This window comes from Notothenia rossii, assembly GCF_949606895.1.
Source record: "Notothenia rossii genome assembly, chromosome: 7".
Lineage (NCBI taxonomy): Eukaryota > Metazoa > Chordata > Actinopteri > Perciformes > Nototheniidae > Notothenia > Notothenia rossii.
The window spans coordinates 40,709,741-40,729,845 of NC_136905.1; the positions used below are offsets into that span (position 1 = coordinate 40,709,741).

Below are 20,105 nucleotides of genomic sequence, written 5' to 3' on the forward strand. Positions count from 1 at the left end.
TATATGACCTGGAGAGCATTACAAGTGTCTTGTAGACGTTTACAAGCTGGAAGTCTATCCCACTCCTCTCCCAGATCACATGACATCACTGCTGGCCAGTTTAGAGAACACTATGCTTGTAAATGCCTTGGTAAATCCTGATTTCATAATTTATTATATATAATAGGCCTCTAGTTTCAGAGCAACCCTGTCTCCTAAAAATTACGTTCCCACAGAACTAAACTGCATTCTCAATTACGTTTAGCTAGAAACTTATTTTCTCCCACTTTACGTTTGTTATGAACGTATCTCAAATACGTTTATTTTCTACATATCTTCTAGAAACATATTTTCTCCCACGTTACGTTTGTTATGAACGTATCTCAAATACGTTTATTTTCTACATATCTTTGCCATTTATTGTCTTGCTTATAATAATGATAATAGTCATTTATAAATATCATTTTAGAGCACACATTTAAAATCAGTAGGCAAGGCTGTAATTTCGCCAGCTATTACTCTCATGAGCGAGGCAGAAAATAATTTTAACATGCCAAAAAGCTGCTGTCGTTTATTGCACCTCAAACATTAAAAGAAATCCAGAGTTACGTGTTTCTGTACTTCCTCTAAAAAGAAAGGACAGTAACAGAAGATCTCTGTGGCTTCAGGCTTGATCGCCGTTCAAATGACAGCGTTGGTTTCCCCAAAAGTGGGCGGGGCTGTAAAGTGACGTAGATTTTACTCTCTATTATTCAAAACCATTCTATTTATTCTAATGTAAATTACATGCCAGTGATTTATCTTTTTATTTGTTTTTATTTTAAATCGTATAATGTCTGACTTTTTTTCCTGTCTGTGAGGAAAAGAAATGGGGCTCAGAGCCTCAAAATACTGAAATCTGTATTTTTCAAAATCTTTTTTTCCTTCTAATTTGTTATTCTTTTCTATATAACACACTGTTATTTACTCAACAATAACACACAATTATCCTTGTTTTTATTTATTCGTCTAATTTTATAACCTTGGGCTCTTTAGCATGCTTTTTAGCCGTAAATAAAGTCACCGGAAACAGACGTAGGCCTATAAGGGTCATTTCGAACGATACACACCAAAAACCCACTGAACAGATTACCCAAGATCCTCAGCTTGAAGCTCGTTGATTGGATGTTTTAGCCGCAATGCATGTTGGGATATGATGTTAATGTGATATGAAATCCGAAAACATTTAAAGCAAAACAAAAAATACTTTATTCCGAGTGTTCTTGCTTTTCTCTTTGGAATTCATCACATAACGACATTGTAATACACGGTCCGGCTGCATTAAATATTACACATCTGCCGTAGTTCTTTATTTATAGAGCCCTGATGAGAAGGCTTCTGGAAAAACTTGAAGAACTGCCGCCAAAAACTGAATATGTGACGTGGATCATAAATGTATCAATAATTAAACAACATCTTGCATTTCTTTTCACAAAATACGTCTCCTCGCAGTATCAATAGTAATTCGGCTGACTTTTATATTTGATCCAATTGATAGATAGGTTATATTTACACCATAACGGTGCACAGCTGATAAAAAAGGACTTGTAGTTTTTAAAGATATTACTGATTTTCTTTGAATATAAGAATGTAAATACTGAGTTGAAAGAATAGTCAGGGGTTTTGGGTGATGGGAGACACATCTATGGAATCAGAATTTCAATAGCTTACCATTAAATGACGGATATACCTTTCTGTCTGTGATTTTTTACAAATCAGATATTAATGTGTAGAAGTAAAACATGACAAATAGTATAGCAATATCCTGTAAAATTATGTAAAAACATGAATAAGACTACACATCTTCAGATGTTATACATACATAAGTGTCCTACACTAATAATACAAAGTTATTATTAGTATGCTGTGTGAACATTGTGTGCACCGCCTAGTGGTTAAAGCACTTTATTGAATTATCTTTGTTGAATAATGTTATTTTTGTTGAATAATGTTATTTGGTGAAAATAATATTAAGAGTACATACGTTCATAGGGGGAAAGTAGAAGGTCAATGATAGAAATATAGAATATAAAAAATCAAGAAAATACTGTAAGTGATCTCTACAATAAAACAGTTTAGTGCTGGATGTACAAAGATATTAATAGGAGGATGTGCAAAACATGCAAACTAATTAAACTTTATTAACACATTAAAGAATACTTTAGGTTAAGGTCTTCTTTCAAATAAGAAAAAAGCTATGGGGGTATCTATCTACAGATAAATATTAAGCCTGACAAAGTACTTAACGTCTAATATATTGCTTTCCTGCAATGTTAACTATGTTGAAGCACTTATTTGAACCAATATTATACAAATTAATTATACTCTTATGTATGTAGATAGTATAAGAAATGTGCAGAATATGACAGTTTAATGGTGGAGGTACACACATATTGATAGATGTCTTGTAATGCGCTGTTGAGGAACCTGTGACCCAAGTTTTTCATTCATTGCATACACCGTAGTTTGGATATGATATGTCAATGAACCTTAGAAAATCTTGAAATCTTGAAAGGGATGTGCAAAATAGCAATTATATAGTTTTTAATTAACTATTAGTAGAGAATAACGAGTAATTAATATACTTTATAGGGATCTGCAGATAAATGTGTAAAAATGCCAGGTTAACCTCTGAATTGTAGTGGAGTAGAATTACAAAGTAACAATGAGCTGTCATGTGGGTATATATTGATGCTGCCCATTATGGATACAAGCGATTTTCACCCATTTAGTAATTACATGTTTTACATTTGTACACACCAATGTGTTTCCTATCGCCTAAACCTCCAGGGCTGTACACAGTTTAATACTGTCAACTTCTAATTTTTGGAAAAACGAAAATGTCTTTTTAAAACTACAATTCCCAGTAGAGACGTGCCATAGAGAACATGTTGCGAAACACAATAGCCAGCATGTGTAGTTCTGGGGGGGCGTTCGAGTCCAGCTCTGGCAACCTTGGCGCACTGCCACTCCAACATCCAATAAATAAACGTATTTAAGATACGTTCATAAGAAACGTAACGTGGGAGAAAATACGTTTCTAACTAAATGTAATTGAGAATGCAGTTTAGTTCTGTGGGAACGTAATTTTTAGGAGACAGGGTTGAGAGGGCACACACCAAAACAGTTTGTTCTGTTTTGAATGGCGTTTTGCTAACAAAACTAATGAAGTGAACACACACTGCTCAGTACACAGTGGTCAGAGAATGGCGTGGTTGGAAATAGCTTGGTGCACTTTTTTTGTTTGCAGCTAATGGTACTACACACACATTGATCTGTGCATCAAAAACACAGACACAATCTGTATAGATATTCCTTAGCTGCTCTGTACATCACTGTTGCTAAACTGGTAGAATTGAATTTAAAAAGTGAACAGTTGTATTTGTCTGTGTAATAGAGCCAATATGTGAGAATATTTATTTTCTTTACATTGTGTTGATTTATTTATTAAGAAAATACATAAGAAATTATGGAACGTATCAGACACGCTCAAACATATGATCTACAAGCTGAATCTCATCGGGGGGAAGGGGCGGTTTACATTTACTTAAACATGGTTAAACACAGAGTTCTGATTTCTACTCAGCAAACTTTTGTAGTTCCATTTTATTTAAATTGTTGAGGTCATAGTCAGTGTTGGACTTGTCCCAAACCACTGTGTTAGTGGTTGAGGAGCCAGCGGTTGTACTGTAGCTGCATATGTCCCTTCATTAAATGTACAAGATTTATACACAAGATTCACCATGATTTCAAATGGTTAAATGCCATCTAGAATACATAACAAACACTGATTGGTAAAATAATGATGGCTTAGAGTGCGACCTACAACTTTACATTAGGCAGAGGCTTGGTCATGGATACCAATAAGATAAGGCCTATGTGAAGTCATTTGAGGGGGTCTAAAATAACTACTTTTCCTTTGAAGTTCAACCCTTATGTCTAAAAATATATATATATATATATATATATTTATATATATATATATACCCACAATTACTTTTCAAGGATAAAAGGTTAAGTTTGCCTCCCAGTGTATCATGTGGCTAAGAAAGCCGTAAAACAGAACGTAAGTCTTTTTGTAGGGTCAAACTGCTAAAAACGATCACCTTAATTTGAATCTGCATTATCAAACCTTTCACCATCCATCTATCCATTCATCTTCTCCCGCTTATCCGTGGTCGGGTCGCGGAGGTAGCAGTTCCAGCAGAGAGCCCCAAACTTTCTTTTCCCTGGCCACATCAACCAGCTCTGACTGGGGGATCCCAAGGCGCTCCCAGGCCAGCGAAGAGATATAATCCTTCCATCTGGTTCTAGGTCTACCCCTTGGTCTCTTCCCAGCTGGACGTGCCTGGAACACCTCCCTAGGGAGGCGTCCAGGTGGCATCCTAACTAGGTGCCCGAACCACCTCAACTGGCTCCTTTCGACGCGAAGGAGGAGCGGTTCAACTCCGAGTCCCTCCCGGATGACTGAACTTCTCACCTTATCCCTAAGGGTGACACCAGCCACCCTGCGGAGAAAACCCATCTCGGCCGCTTGTACCCGCGATCTCGTTCTTTCGGTCATGACCCATCCGTCATGACCATAGGTGAGGGTAGGAACGAAAATGGCGCGGTAGACAGAGAGCTTTGCCTTCTGGCTCAGCTCCCTTTTCGTCACAACGGTGCGGTAAAGCGACTGCAGTACCGCTCCCGCTGCTCCGATTCTCCGACCCATCTCACGCTCCCTCACTCGAGAACAAGACCCCGAGATACTTGAACTCCTTCACTTGGGGTAAGGACTCATTCCCTACTTGGAGTGGACAGTCCATCGGTTTCCTGCTGAGAACCATGGCCTCAGATTTGGAGGTGCTGATCCTCATCCCAGCCGCTTCACACTCGGTTGCGAACCGATCCAGTGAGTGCTGAAGGTCGCAGACCGATGAAGCCATCAGAACCACATCATCTGCAAAAAGCAGTGGTGCAATCCTTACGTCACCGAACTGCAGACCGCCTCCCCCACGACTACGCCTCGAAATCCGACCCATGTATATTACAAACAGGATTGGTGACAAAGCGCAGCCCTGGCGGAGGCCAACCCTCACCTGAAATGGGTCCGACTTACTGCCGAGGACCCGGACACAGCTCTGACTTTGGGAGTACAGAGATTGGATGGCCCTGAGTAGAGACCCCCTCACCCCATACTCCCGCAGCACCTCCCACAGTGACTCCCTTGGAACCCAGTCATACGCCTTCTCCAAGTCTACAAAACACATGTAGACTGGATAAGCATACTCCCAGGCCCCCTCCAGGATCCTTCCGAGAGTAAAAAGCTGATCCGTCGTTCCACGACCAGGACGGAATCCGCATTGTTCCTCCTCAATCTGAGGTTCGACAATCGGCCTGACCCTCCTTTCGAGTACCTTAGAGTAAACTTTCCCGGGGAGGCTGAGTAGTGTGATGCCTCTGTAATTGGCACACACCCTCTGATCCCCCTTTTTAAAAAGGGGAACCACCACCCCGGTCTGCCACTCCTTCGGTACTGTTTCCGACTTCCACGCAACATTGATGAGACGTGTCAACCATGACAGTCCCTCAACACCCAGAGCCTTCAGCATTTCTGGGCGGATCTCATCCACCCCCGGGGCTTTGACACTGTGAAGTTGTTTGACGACCTCAGTGACCTCCCCCCGGGAGATTGGTGTCGATCCCCCGTCATACTCCAGCTCTGCCTCTAACATAGAGGGCGGAGTTGTCGGGTTCAGGAGTTCCTCAAAGTGCTCCTTCCAACGCACTAACACTCCATCAGTTGAGGTCAACAACGTCCCATCCTTACTCTACACAGCTTGGATGGTTCCCTGCTTCCCCCTCCTGAGGTGTCGGACAGTTTTCCAGAACAACTTTGGTGCCGCCCGAAAGTCCTTTTCCATGTCTTCTCCCACACCCGCTGCTTTGCCTCGGCCACGGCTGAGGCTGCTGCTCTTCGGGCCTGTCGATACCTTGCAACTGCCTCGGGAGTCCCCCGGGATAACAAATCCCTGAAGGCCTCCTTCTTCAGTCGGACGGCTTCCCTGACCACCGGTGTCCACCAGGAGGTTCGAGGGTTACCGCCCCTTGAGGCACCTAGGACCTTGAGACCATAGCTCTCCGCCGCGGCTTTGGCAATAGAGGCTTTGAAAGCCGACCACTCTGGTTCAATGTCCCCAACCTCCACAGGAATGGCCGAAAAAGCTCAGCCGGAGGTGTGAGTTGAAGGCCTCCTGAACTTGGGCCTCCTCCAGACGTTCCCAGTTCACCCGAACTACACGTTTGGGCTTACCAGGTCTATCCAGAGGCTTCCCCCGCCACTAGACCCAACTCACCACCAGATGGTGATCAGTTGACAACTCCGCCCCTCTCTTTACCCGAGTGTCCAAAACATACGGCCTCAGGTCCGATGATACGATAACGAAATCGATCATGGACCTTCTGCCTAGGGTGCTCTGGTACCACGTACACTTATGAGCATCTTTATGTTCGAACATGGTGTTTGTTATGGCCAATCCATGACTAGCAGAGAAGTCCAATAACAAACCACCACTCCGGTTCAGATCAGGGGGGCCGTTCCTCCCAATCACTCCCCTCCAAGTGTCTCCATCATTGCCCACATGTGCGTTGAAGTCTCCCAGCAAGATTAAAGAGTCCCCTTCAGGAGCCCCATACAGGACTCTTTCCAGGGTCTCCAAGAAGGCCGTATACTCTGAACTGCTGTTGGGTGCATAAGCACACACAACATTCAGAATTTTCCCCCCCATAACCCGCAGGCGTAGGGAGACAACCCTCTCGTCCACTGGGGTAGACTCAAACAACGAAGCACCCAACCGGGGACTTGTGAGTATCCCCACACCCGCCCGGCGCCTCACACCTTGAGCAACTCCGGAGAAGAATAGAGTCCAACCCCTATCCAGAATTAAGGTTCCAGAGCCGACGCTGTGCGTAGAGGTGAGCCCAACCAGATCCAACTGGTAACGCTCCACCTCCCGCACAAGCTCCGACTCCTTCCCCCCCAGAGAGGTGACGTTCCACGTCCCCAAAGCCAGCTTCTGTCGCCCGGGTCTGGTCCGTCGAGACCCTCTGCCTTCACTGCCACCCTTCTGGCAGCGCACCCGACCCCATTGCTGTTTCTCGTAGGTGGTGGGCCCGCGGGACGGAGAAGCGGAGGTGTTGCCCACGTCGCCTTTTCGGGCTGTGCCCGGCCGGGCTCCGTGGCAAGCCCGGCCACCAGACGCTCGCCGATGAGTCCTCCTTCTGGGCCTGGCTCCAGAAAGGGACCCCGGGCTTCCTCCGGGCCGGGTTTCCTCACTTCGTGTGTCGTCTTTCATGAGGTCTTGTGAACCAATCTTAGTCTGGCCCCTTGCCTGAGACCAATTTGCCATGGGAGACCCTACCAGGAACACAAGGTTCCAGACAACACAGCCCCCAGGTTCATCAGGGCACACAAACCTCTCTACCACGGTAAGGTGCTGGTTCTTCAGAGATTGATCTAAACTTGATTGCAACCACTATGTCTCTTTGTCTGCGCAGGTTTTTAACATTAGTGACAGCCAATTCTGTAGTGAATGTTCATGATGGAGCCAGAAAGAGCTGATGGAAGATGTGTGACACAACAGCAAAGCCTCTATCTGCCTTATATATCTTTGTGCTGCGTTTAGTTTTTGGCCGAGTCTAAATGACTTCAGGGTGTGAGAGCCATTTACAGATATCAGGGTTTGAAGAAACCCAGAACATTTAGCTTCTTATCAACAAGCCCGTACACGGTCAGCGAGGTGGAAGTTAGTTATTTTTTGACCAGCAGAATCTTCAAGCTCGTATTATTAATCAAGCACTTCACAATGTGAACAACATTCAACACAAACAGACACTTACACAGTGGACACACACAATATCTTACCTATTGCGTCGCCTTGTTCATGGACCATACAGGCCAGATCCTTCATGATTTGACTTATGTCCAGCATGTCTCTCTGTTGAGAAAACACAGTTACACCACTAATCAGAGTCTGTCTGACATCTCTGGAAAACATGATAGATTCACCCGTGTGTGTGTGTGTGTGTGTGTGTGTGTGTGTGTGTGTGTGTGTGTGTGTGTGTGTGTGTGTGTGTGTGTGTGTGTGTGTGTGTGTGTGTGTGTGTGTGTGTGTGTGTGTGTGTGTGTGTGTGTGTGTGTGTGTGTGTGTGTGTGTGTGTGTGTGTGTGTGTGTGTGTGTGTGTGTGTGTGTGTCCTGCAACTTGAATGTTAAGTGGGTAAAGATAGGCACAATAATTTATCTAAGGTGGCCTTAGCTGGAAGAAAGATGCATCTGCTGAGTTGAAAATGTTTAACTTTGAGCAAAAGATGTAGCCTACCCTGGGGTCTAATGAATGTAGTATTATGTAGCTCATCATACAGACAGTCAGAAAGGACAGAGACTTCAGGGAAATAACAGAATGAGTTTCTTGTGAGTTCTCAGATTAGTTATTGTAGCTGTGAGCACACAAAAGCCTGTCTCACACATACTGCACAAACAGTTAAGCTTTGAAATTCACATAAGAAAATCAAGGTGAAAATTGACTTTGCCATCAAGCCTAGACACAACTTTAGAAGGAACTGACTTGATGACTTGATCATTTTAATAGACAAGATGCTTCAAGTGCTCACTAACTGGTTTGTTGGCAACAGGATTGTTTTTGTTTTCTTGATCTATCAGTCAATTGTTGTGACTATTATGTCTGCAAATATTTAACAATGCCCTTCACAGTTTCTCAGAACTTTTTTCCCCTCCTTTTTTTCAAAATCAAAAGTCCCAAAACCAAAACCTCATGATATCCAGTTTACTCATTATGTAGGACAAACAATTCAAACCTTAAAATGTGAAGCCAGTAAAACCTTGCTAGTTGTGCCTTAACAACGCAATATTTCTGATGGTCTTCTTAAAATGCATACGAGTCATCTTATATATCTCCATGAGACACAGATGAATCTATAGTGGTTTTTGGTTGTTTTTTCATGTCTTATGCAACCTTAGTTTGTTGGCCTGAGCACTCAGATATGCGACAATATGCTTGGATGTTTCCTGTCTCTGTATAATTGAGAAAGTTGGATTTGTGTTTAATCCTAAAATGTGTGTTTGGCCTGACTAAACGTGAAAAGAATCTGTTCAAAGTTTTTGTTCAATTATTTCCCTCTTAGGGCACAGAGCAGATAGTGCAGCTATGGTTGACCGCAGCTAATTCTCTGATGTTTCCAGGCTCTGGATCTGCTCTAAGTGTTTCAGCTCAAAGCAATATGAAAGCTTATAAAACCTACGTCTATCTCCTGCTCACAGGTCGCCCCGTCCCTCCATTATGGCTCCATGCAATCACAGCTGCGTTTGTGTAGCCTAACCTGCTGGGCCATCCATCACAGGTGGCAGAAATTGCTGTGGAAACTGGCAGCCATCCTGACACTTGGCAAAACACATTTGAATCGAGCCAAAATGGCCCCTGGCAAACCTTTATATGCTTTTTTTTATTATTATTTGTATTTATCTTTAGGCAACCCTGTCTATCATTCTGGAATAGAGAACAGATGTATTTTACCTGGCAAAGTATTGGGCAATCAGGGCTCATTTAATCATAATGACATGAACAGTGTGTAACCAATTTAGCAAATAGTGTGTGGAAGTGAACAGGCAGCTGGAGAGCCACACACAGGCAGGAGGTGGATATGTGATGGGAAGGGACCCCTGCCTGAGGGCTGAGTGGGTGGCCAGGCTCCGAGCCAACACTGTGCCCTTTTCCGTATTTCATGGGCTTTAAATTAGGCTCATCTGGCAGCCACTGGATACAGCCACTGCACTGGGAACAAGTAATGGAGATTTCTCTATTATAATGACACCAACAGGTTTATTATGGGAGGTTTTCTTATCACCCAGGGTAAGTATATTAGCGTGGAGTTTCTGATTCAGTTCCTGTGTGGGCCTAATTGCTGGTTCCAGCTTTAAAAACGTACAATGTGGAAGATTCTGATCAACATTATATATTTGGGTCATGGATGTAAAAACAGAACTGGATACAGCGTTAGAGACGGGGACCCGTTCATTCATATGAAAGTTGCTTCTTCATAAAGCTGAAAATGGCCTGACTGTAGCCACACCACCGGACCTAAGGAGCATGCACACTTGTGTTTTCCTTAAGCCCCGCCTCCAACAAACTGTGTCCCTTCCACGCTCAGCTTGATCAAATGTTTGAAAATGGAATATAACTTGATTTGACTTTTAGCCATTTTACAACTTTTGAAAACTCATGATTTAATTAAGGCTAATCTACGGTTCTGGGTAGTTGATTAAAAGAAAAATATTTGCTGATTTACAGAGGTCTACAGAGGTAACCTGATTACAGCGCCCGGTATCATTTTACACACATTTGCATCATACAGATGCAGGACTTACACACGCCTGTTATCTAACCGACAGGTCCGCACGCACTCTCCAGCCGAAACTCTAATAAGCATACTCTAATAAGCATTCATTCACAAACTAAATCAGGAGACCTTTAACCTTTTACGTCCGATTCGCTCCTTTTTTCCTTGCTGTACACAGCTCCAGTTTGGGCATTGGCCTGTCATCAGATTTTATTTTGAATTGCTAGTGTAGCGGAAGTTTAGTACAATTTTTTTTTGATTAAATACTCCAAATCTCCACCTTCCATAATTGCACTTGCTTCAGTTGTTTGCTACTTTCTAACGGCGGTGAGAGTGATGCAGTGACTCTATCTATCGATTAGATTTATGATTCGAAAATTATAAAAGTAGAGTAGACATGTGGATATTATCCGGCTGAACAAAACGTGCATTTATCTAACAGGTTCGTTTTCCACAGACCTTATTTCGAGCTATTTTCCAAAATCCAATGGAGAAATCCCATTGCGTTTTTGTCGAGGGAAACCGAGCGCAGCTTATTATCAGGTTTTGCGTCACTGCAACACTGAGTTGATGCGATTTGATTGGATTGTGAGGCAAGGGAAGCCAGCCGCCTCCCCTTGGCATGGCCCTGACTAACCAAAGGTTGGCAGGGGCATGACATGAGCCTCATCCATAAACTGTATATATAAATGGACGTAGGGTCCGTGACGTCACCCATAGGATTCTGCAGTTGCCGAGAAGCCCTTAGTAGGCGGAGTCGGCCACTAACGGCTCAACAGTGACATCAGAGTTCAACTCCCGCCTACTCCAGCCTGCTCCAAATAAGGGCAAAGAGGCGGAGCCGAGGCGGGACCTGCTGCCACCGAGCTGAAAGTTCCAGAGCTAGCTGAAGCTACCAAGCTAAGCCAACATGCTCCCCATCTGCACACTGCCGTGGCATTTTATGTTTCTAAGGTAAGCGGATATGAAACTATTCAGCAAAACTATAAATAGTAATCTAAGTTAATGAGTTTTTAGCATAATACTTCAGAATCTTAAAATCCCTTAACGTTTGTATGCAATTGTGCTAGATTCAACACTGGAATCAAGCAAATATTAATATGTTTGCATGACATTAGTTATTTATATTTTGATATCACTTAATTACACGTTTAATACATTTAAGTCAAGCTAAGGTACATGCGATGGTAGCTAGTTAGTGCTCTTACCTGTGAGGCCTCCTCCAAACAGCATAATAACCAGACTGTATCATTAAAAATAAGTACCAGTTCTAGATCCTTGACTTTAGACAAACAATTCAAAACACAACATGTATTTAAAGACCAATCTTTATTTGAATGTGCCTCTTAACCTGATATATTAGTTATACAGTAATAGTATTGACAATCTAAAAACACTGAGCAAAACTCAACAGTCAACTTTATGTTTCTTATTGTCTAAAGCATTTATTATTTTCATTTCCCCCCTCTCATATTCAGTGTGGACGGATTGAGACAGCGTGGTGTCCATAGAGCTGCAGAGACTTCAGGGAGAAACCTCCGTGTGATGGACAGTCCTGTCTGTTGGTTGGGAGAGGACTGAGGGTCTTTCCTCAGCATGGAGGACCAGGCCTGATGGAGGAGCCCATGCTGGGCAAAGCTGATACCAACTGCACAGGCCTAGTCTGTCACTTTATTTGACTAAATGTGTTTACTTATACATTTAATAGTTTTACACCTTCTGTCCATATGTGCTTTTTATTTAAAACATTTGATTAACTTTTGGTTCACATTTCAATAAATTGTATTTGTATTTGCACTCCTTTTGTCCATTATTCTTACTGAAAATGTTAGATTACAAATTCACATCTGACTGAAGATTGGCCCCATTTATTTTTGACGTTGCAAACTCTGCGGTACAAGGCACAAGTGATGTGAAGCTCATAAAGCGAGGCAAATAGAAATAATCAGCTGATGGAGTGTAGATGTGGAAATAGGTGCATTCGATCAGCTGACTGTTTTTACAATAAAAGTAGTTTCTTAGTGTACTGGTCTTAAAATCTCATAGCATCAGCTTTTAATTTTCCTCTTGGATGTTCTTCTTGGCCCTCAGAGAAGGAGAACATGTTGTGTCTTTCAGGCATGTCCTTTCCTCACAAAAAATACAGGAAACATAAAACATATTATTGCAGAACAAGTGTGTTATTTATGAAAGCGGTGTGTTTGTGTGTTTAGGGGCTGTAGATATAATTATTTTGTAATTGTAATGTTTTTTTTCAACAGTGAGCTACAAAGACAATCAGATTATGAATGAACAGTATGAAGTTCATCAACATTGAAATATGTTATTATCAAAATAATATTTAACTGTTATCAAAATGTAGTGCAACTGTAGAAGCTTGCTCTGTTGTCTCACTGAAAGAATAACTTTTACCACGTTTTTTACAGGCAATATTGAGAGATAAATAGTAGCAGTTCTCACTATGTGTTAAATATCTTTGCCTTCAATACATTAAATTAGAAAGCTGACAAAATCACATTGCTTGTTAACATCTAAATGTAACTTTTTGCATGGAAAAAACCCTCAACTTCACTGATGTGTAGGTTATCTAGTATTGTTTAATGGAATGTATATCAGTGTATTAAAGTCAATACTTCATTAATTTAAACCAATATCTTTCTTGATTCTTTGTACAGTATGAAAAAAAGAGTCTTTGTACCTGTGCTTAAGTTCACTGCTGTGAGGAGTCCAGTTCTGTCTCTCACTCTCTGGTCCAGCCTGTCTGCATCACCTGGACACTTTAAACAAACAGATATATATGTAAAGTACCATGTGTACAAACAATATAACTGATTCCATTCTGTTGAACATGTTGGATTGTGTATTGTCCGAGTCAGGGTCCTTTTTATTCTACTGTAACTTTGGAAGTTGTGTTACCAATGCTTACTGTTTAATTGATACCAATTTGGTAATGCAATTAATAAAAACAACAAGGTTTGGGTTTGTTCTTCAGATGTTAACGTGTAAGCTCAATAATGAACTCCAGCTCAACCAACCATATTGTCTGTATCTAAGTAATCATCTTGAAATATGACATTAATAATTGTAATATACACACATCTTATTGTGAGGTTGATTTCACATAATACTTCGACATTAGCTTGTCTACATACTTGAGCATAGCCAATTTAAATTAACCTTAGTGATGCATACAGTTCACTACCTACATAATAATCATCTCTCTAAGTTACAAGGATGACCTTATTTTATCAACCTCAAACAGAAGCCGTTTGTTGTACAGTATTATCCCACTTAACGCTTAACACTTGTCTATTTCGTTTTAACCTTTATAAATATAGTCTATGATTTTAACTTGGAGGCTACTATTAGCATCGTTAGCACCGATGTAGCTACCACTCGCTTACACGCTAACCCAAGCCTTAACATTAATTACGTAGCTGATTAAAATCATTAACACATAAATAAGTACTCGAATTTCACTTACCGCAAAACTTCACTCATGCACCGTCTGTTTCAACCGCAGAGCGAGTCACAATAGTCCGATATATAAGCATGAAGAACAAACAAACACGGCCGGGGGCAAGTTGTGTTCCCTGGATGAGCTGAACAGGCAGAGTGCCTGTAGCTTCACGGAGCAGCTAGCAGAGAGACAAGAAGCTAACGGCAACAGTCACTTCACAGAGATGTCACTCAATGTGACCACGTCCTAATTTATGCAAAAACTTTAAGACCTAATATAAATAAAAGGGTCGTGTTAGAAAACAATTCACTCACAGATCCATAATCATGAAGGTGGAATCTAACTATATTCATAATAATATTTATTGCATCCATTGCTAGAAACATGTTTTTTTTTCTGCTGTAAAGTTGGGCATTTTAACATGGGGGTCTATGGAAATTGCTCCTTTCTGCAGTCAGTCCCTATCGGCCAATATATGAACTGCAGTGTGTGCCACTTCCGTATTGGCGTCCCGGCTCTTCCACAGAGTTTGCCGCTTGGCGTCATCTGATTGGTCAATCCCTCAAAAAAAAATTCACCAAGGGAAGGCAATTTCGGCTGGCCTCCTCTCGCAACAGAGTGCAATTTACTGTTTCACCATAACATCTAGAGGGGTGCTGTTTCACTCTTTGTAAAATACTCAATGAGAATGGGGGAGAGATGGGCCGGCAGCAACACACAGCAAAGAAGAATTTTCTAAACTAAACGAAAATTATAACTACAATCCGAAAAAACAGGGGAAAAGCCTGGCTTCCCTTGGCCTTTAGGAGAAAACGCCACTGATTCTGAACAGTAGTTCTGAGATCTAATTAGCCACTTGCTTTAAATATCCACAGAAGAGTCAACCAAATGTCTGTGAGGTCACCATCACTGGTAATTACATCTTAATTTAATCCAAAGTTTACATCAATACTGTTGATTCAGCAAATTATTTGAACTAAGTTTCTGTCTGGTTTCACTTCAACGCATTAATACAAATATGAAACATGGTATAAAATTAGGATTAATTATAGGGGAAGCTGTCACTGAGAAATTAAAGAACATGTTTTCCCATTGTCCCCATTTTGCCAACATGGCATTAACACTAGAACCGCCAACGGGGTCAATTTGACCCAGAGCTGTTTTATACTGTATGTAACTTTTTTTCAATAAAATATTAAAGTCTCCCAGTCCGTGACTTTTCCTGAAAGTGTGTTATGTAGCACCCTATGTTGTTAAAAATTGTCAATATGAAGTCAGATTGAAGAAATCGCCCAAAAAATTGCAATTTATCTATTTCCGCCAAGCGGGTCATATTGACCCCACCCCTTTTCGCGCTATTGATTTTGTGTGTAAACAAACATGACGTGTTGCTATAGCAACGCCTTTTGTCTACTGCGGTTCCTTATAGATTGAGAGAGAGAGAGAGAGAGAGAGAGAGAGAGAGATAGATAGATAGATATATTGAGTCTGTAGTGAAGGAGCCCGCTCACGGGAGAATGCTTGCGCTGCGCTCTGTAGCAAGCAGCTGTTTGCTTTTCACCCAACAACAACAACCGCCTCACTAAACGCTATGTTGTAGCGTTAATAAACGAAACAATTTAACAAAATTGCTTGTCAAAATGCCAATAACGCAGGACCATTTTTCTTTTTAAAACAATACTTTTACCTTGAAAATCAATGCATTCTAATGCCGGGTCAATTTGACCCCGGTGGCGGTTTTAGGTATAAAAAATCTCTGGCGGTTCTAGTGTTAACTACAGTACACTCAGCTGCATTTTCTTAACACTGTAAGCACTGCAAGAAGCCTTTAAAGGATACACTTTGTGAGTGATTGAACATGAACCTGCAGCGGCTCCAAGGGGGAGGGATCTACATCTGACCCATACCTCACCTCTCCGTGAAGGGTTCATGCAACAATTGAACTTCCTGCACAGGTTTTCATAAAGTGTCACAGAACTTTCGTTGCCTTCCACGAATGGTTATGAGGTAAACTCTCTCAGCACTCCTGCTCACCTCTGCTGCTCCTGTGAAGCCTCCTGTCAATCCTTCGCTGTTGTATTTGTTTTTGGCCGATGAACAAAACACATACTTGAAAAAATGAAAAGCTCCACGGGTCTGTCTATTTTTCTGAGGCTATAATGTCAGACTGCAGTTCAGACATATGTTCTATGACACTGGGGCCACTGCAGAGACAGCAAAAACACAATTAGCAACAACGGAAAAAAAGCCTGCCGGCAGGATCTGATTGGCAGCTCAGTCACCGTGCTTCCTGCTCGCATTCCTCCAGCCATGAGGATCGGTCTGATACTGCTGATATGAACTCTTATGGGAGAGACTGCGGCTCCATTCCAAAGCTTTGCAACCTGCAGATTATCCGATACAGGATAAGTAAAAAAGTGTCTCCTCTTTCCTGTTATTTTCATGTTACATTGAGCTGCTTCAATATCCACACAGACCATCTGCTGTCAGCTTACTTTATTCTGTTTGTGTCTTGAAAACTATAGTTAAAATCAAATGACCGGTCACAGTTTCATACCTTACAAGTTATTAGCACAATTAATGTGATTCACAATCCAATAAGTGACCGCTAGCAGCAGGCATTAAGGAAGTGCTCGGCCCTCCCAGCGAGGGCTTCATCTCAGTTTATAGATATGAACCCTAACCCTATACAGGTTTACACAGCCATGGGTAGAATCTCCTCTTGTGGATCATTATTATTAAGATGGCAGTATTTTTATTTCACTGTACAGCTTTTCATTTCACATTATACTTGTAATTGTATTCCATCTCACCTCTCCTGCATTACTTTTACTTTTACAGAAAATCATCATCATTCAGAAAAGCCCTTAAAGCTCGCCTTTTCACTCTCGCCTTCAACTACAAACCCTCTCCAACTGGCTTAGCAACTTTTGTTTTTTGTTGTTGTTTTTCTTTACTTGCTTGATTAGCGTCTTTGAGGACCAGTAAAAACGTGTTATTTATCTTGCATTGTTGGAGAAGCCCAGGAGATTTTCATTGGCCGTAAAGCCTTTGAATATTGAACCTTGTGCCTGCAGAGGGAGGTGTGGAGCAGCGGAGCCTCCAGCAGCCTGGTGAGGTGACCATGCCTCAGCACCACGTTCTGATTAGGAATGCGAGCCACATGCTGATAGACAGCACAACCCCTGAAGAGGCGTCTGGGAGATTTAAGGCGTTTTCACACTTTGTTCGCTTGGAGAAGTTACTGCGAACTCTGGAGTGCTCGAGTCTCTCCCACTTAGTTTGCGTCTTTTGGCCAAATGAGAGCAGAGCAATCAGAGTGAGACCTCGCTGGGAGTACACTCCCAAACCAAGTCCACACGTCCTCTTGACTCGGGACGGGATCTGACTGTGATCTGACTTCACAAAGCACTGGTCGCCATGCACTGTTATTTCATGTGACTGTATCATTCACAAAAAGTGAGAGTGATCTGAAACAGGGTTCTAAACCGTCTCCTCGCCTGTGACCCTGTTCTCAAGTCCTGAGTATCAAAATGAACCCAGCAGTTTTATTCCCTTCCTTTAAAACACTTAAATTGCCATAGTGTTTTATGTTTCATGATATTAATAGCATCGCATTTGAAGGATGGGATACTGGTTTAATTAAAATGTAATTTCAATACAATAACTCTTTAATCTATCTCTACACTAAATAACCCAGTCATGGAATACTGAATACCATGGCTGAGAAACTTTTGTTGAAACATAAAAATATGTGTAATGCATATTGAAATATTGAGTAAAAATGAGTTTTTAACTGAGCTGTACCGAAAACATATTCCTAGATGAGAAAGGGTCAGAGGGACATCCCAATACTTTAAGATTTATCAAAAGGGATTACAGTTAGGCTACTGATGTTTCAGACTCATGGTGAGGGCCATAGATTACAAGTTACGTAAAGGATCAGTGTGACTGAGTGTGATTGATGTTAGCAAAAAATAAAAGGACAAAAAAGAGACAATAGCTTATATCGCTTAAGCAGGAGTGTTAAATTACCAATTGCACAATTATGGCAAATGGTTGGTCATTCAAAGTATGGTCAATAACATGCACACAGACAGGGTGGGCAGGAATCCTGACTTCACAGCTTGGAAAAAAAGAGTCTATTCCACTGCGTACCAACAGCTGTAACCATGGCGACAGCAACGTAACTTGTGTTCATGTTAGTGTTTATTACCGGTCTGTCTTCTTGGTTTGCTCGAAAAAAAATGGCATATCTTCGCCATGTCTACATTAACTAATCAGAATCAAGTATTCAATTAAGTTGTGTAGTAATTAATAATCTAATCAATCTGGGCACTATCAATCATCAAAGTTTATTTATATAGCCCAATATCACACATTTTACATTTGTCTCAGGGGGCTTTACAGTTTTTACTGAATATGAATACGACCCCCTCTGAGCTTGGACCCTCAAATCGAACAAGGAAAAACTTCCAAAGAATGGAAGAAACCTCAGGGAGAGCAACAGAGGAGGATCCCTCTCCCAGGACGGACAGAAGTGCAATAAATCGTTTGTAAATTAAAAAGATAATACATTTACAACATAGGTAGGCCAAATGCTGGAAAATGCATGTGTCTATAATAAGAAGAAGATGAATCCAGGTGGATGTCAACAATCCAGTGGGAACCATCAGAGAAGTAGTAAGGTGAGAATCAGGCAGCACCACAGCCAATTTTTGGGTCTAAAACCTCTGCGATGGAAAAACTAAAACTGGTCGTAACCGGTCCCTGGTTCAGAACAGGCCCTGAAACTGCCTCCGTGGAAATAAGGGATAAAAACAATTCCATTTTTGTTTAATGAACTTTGTGAAAACGTGGCCCTAAAATGAACATGTTATTTCAAGATATAACCTATGCCTTAATAACGACCATGTATTACCCGATATACATTTATCACTCTATTTCAGGGGTGGGCAAACTTTTTGGCTTGGTGGCCAATATGAGTTTTAAAATTTGACTAACGGGCCGGGCCAGTAGCAGATCAGTGAACAAATATTTAGCTGTCCACTCCTCATTAAGCACTCGGCACTCAATGTTGACTTTTCTTTTCTTTGGTCCACTCATTGTTACAGATGCAGGTTCAAAGGTGAATTATTGCATCATCGTTTGCGTCATGACTTAACCGTTTACGTGCCTTCTTATGATCCACACAGCGTTTTCTCCGCAACACCGCTCACAACAACATCAATAGAGGACTGCGTCGGGTAGTTTTTAATCATACGAAGCCAGATTAAATTAAAGAACTACTTCTCCAACTTTATACCTTTCTCCAGAGTGCCGTGGTGCATTGTTTATTAATATGGTTCAGCGGCATTACCGCCCACTGCAGTGCTGCTCGTGCACCGGAGTTTATTCTACTGTTAACTCACACAGATTTTACTTGTGATGGCCACATGTAGCTCATACTGATTGCATCCGATAGCTGCAATAATACAAAACAACAGGAAAACGTCTGCCTCTTGGTCAATAACAGTGAACGGATGGTCATTAAAGTAAGGTAATATAAACCGAATCACACTGAGCCTGGTTAGTGTTGCCTGACTTTATTTAAGTGTTTTTAATAAGTGTATGGTTAAGTTTTAGTCACTTTGCTCAGCGCTACTGCTTGTAACAACTTGTATTCGCCGTACTCGCCATGAACTGTTATTGCTCAAGTTAATCTCGACCCCCTCCAATGTAAGCGTGATGTATTTGGTTATTTGATCTAGCCAGGTTGCTGACTCCAGCAAAGGTTGATTGTGTTTAGAGTGCGCCATCTAGTGGGATCAACAGAAATGCCGGGTATTGCAGGAAAAAGGCTAAATGAATATGGTCTTTACTATAATTTTGACAATTCTGTACCAATATTCGGCGGGCCGGATTAAAAAGGCCAACGGGCCGTATATGGCCCGCGGGCCTTAGTTTGCCGATGCCTGCTCTATTTCCTTGTTATTACAGCTGTCATGCAATTACTTCCATAATCGTATTGAATGCCAATGCTGTGTGCACAGGGAACAGGGGAACTTTGCTGCTTTGTGTTAAAGGGGCTTACTTGTTGTTGTTTATTTTAGGTGTAGGCTAGTTTAGGGAGCACATCAATTTCAAGTCATGTGATTTGACTGTATTCAGTGAGGTAACCACTCTCCTTAGACACATTAGTCATCATTCGCTGTCAACGCCTGTAATTTCAAGTCTCTTTGCCTCCTGCTG

The 20,105-nt window shown here is 41.7% G+C and overlaps 1 protein-coding gene and 2 long non-coding RNA genes across 11 annotated transcripts in view; 1 reads left to right on the forward strand and 2 right to left on the reverse strand.

The window, feature by feature from the left end:
- The window catches only part of tsnare1 (T-SNARE Domain Containing 1), a 403,887-nt gene that overhangs the window by 69,464 nt on the left and 314,318 nt on the right, over positions 1-20,105 (reverse strand). For all 9 annotated transcript variants that reach the window (XM_079694017.1, XM_079694012.1, XM_079694013.1 and 6 more), the window contains one exon: positions 7,925-7,997. In XM_079694017.1, coding sequence (XP_079550143.1) covers positions 7,925-7,997 — 73 coding nt within the window. The remainder of the gene's footprint in view (positions 1-7,924; positions 7,998-20,105) is intronic.
- LOC307012936 lies at positions 11,102-12,211 on the forward strand. The gene is made up of 2 exons (XR_013800784.1): positions 11,102-11,368; positions 11,893-12,211. It is a non-coding gene; the product is annotated as an uncharacterized lncRNA (long non-coding RNA).
- Positions 12,339-14,428, reverse strand: LOC307012935. Its single transcript, XR_013800783.1, has 3 exons — positions 13,899-14,428; positions 13,113-13,191; positions 12,339-12,539 (listed from the first exon to the last, which is right to left on the reverse strand). It is a non-coding gene; the product is annotated as an uncharacterized lncRNA (long non-coding RNA).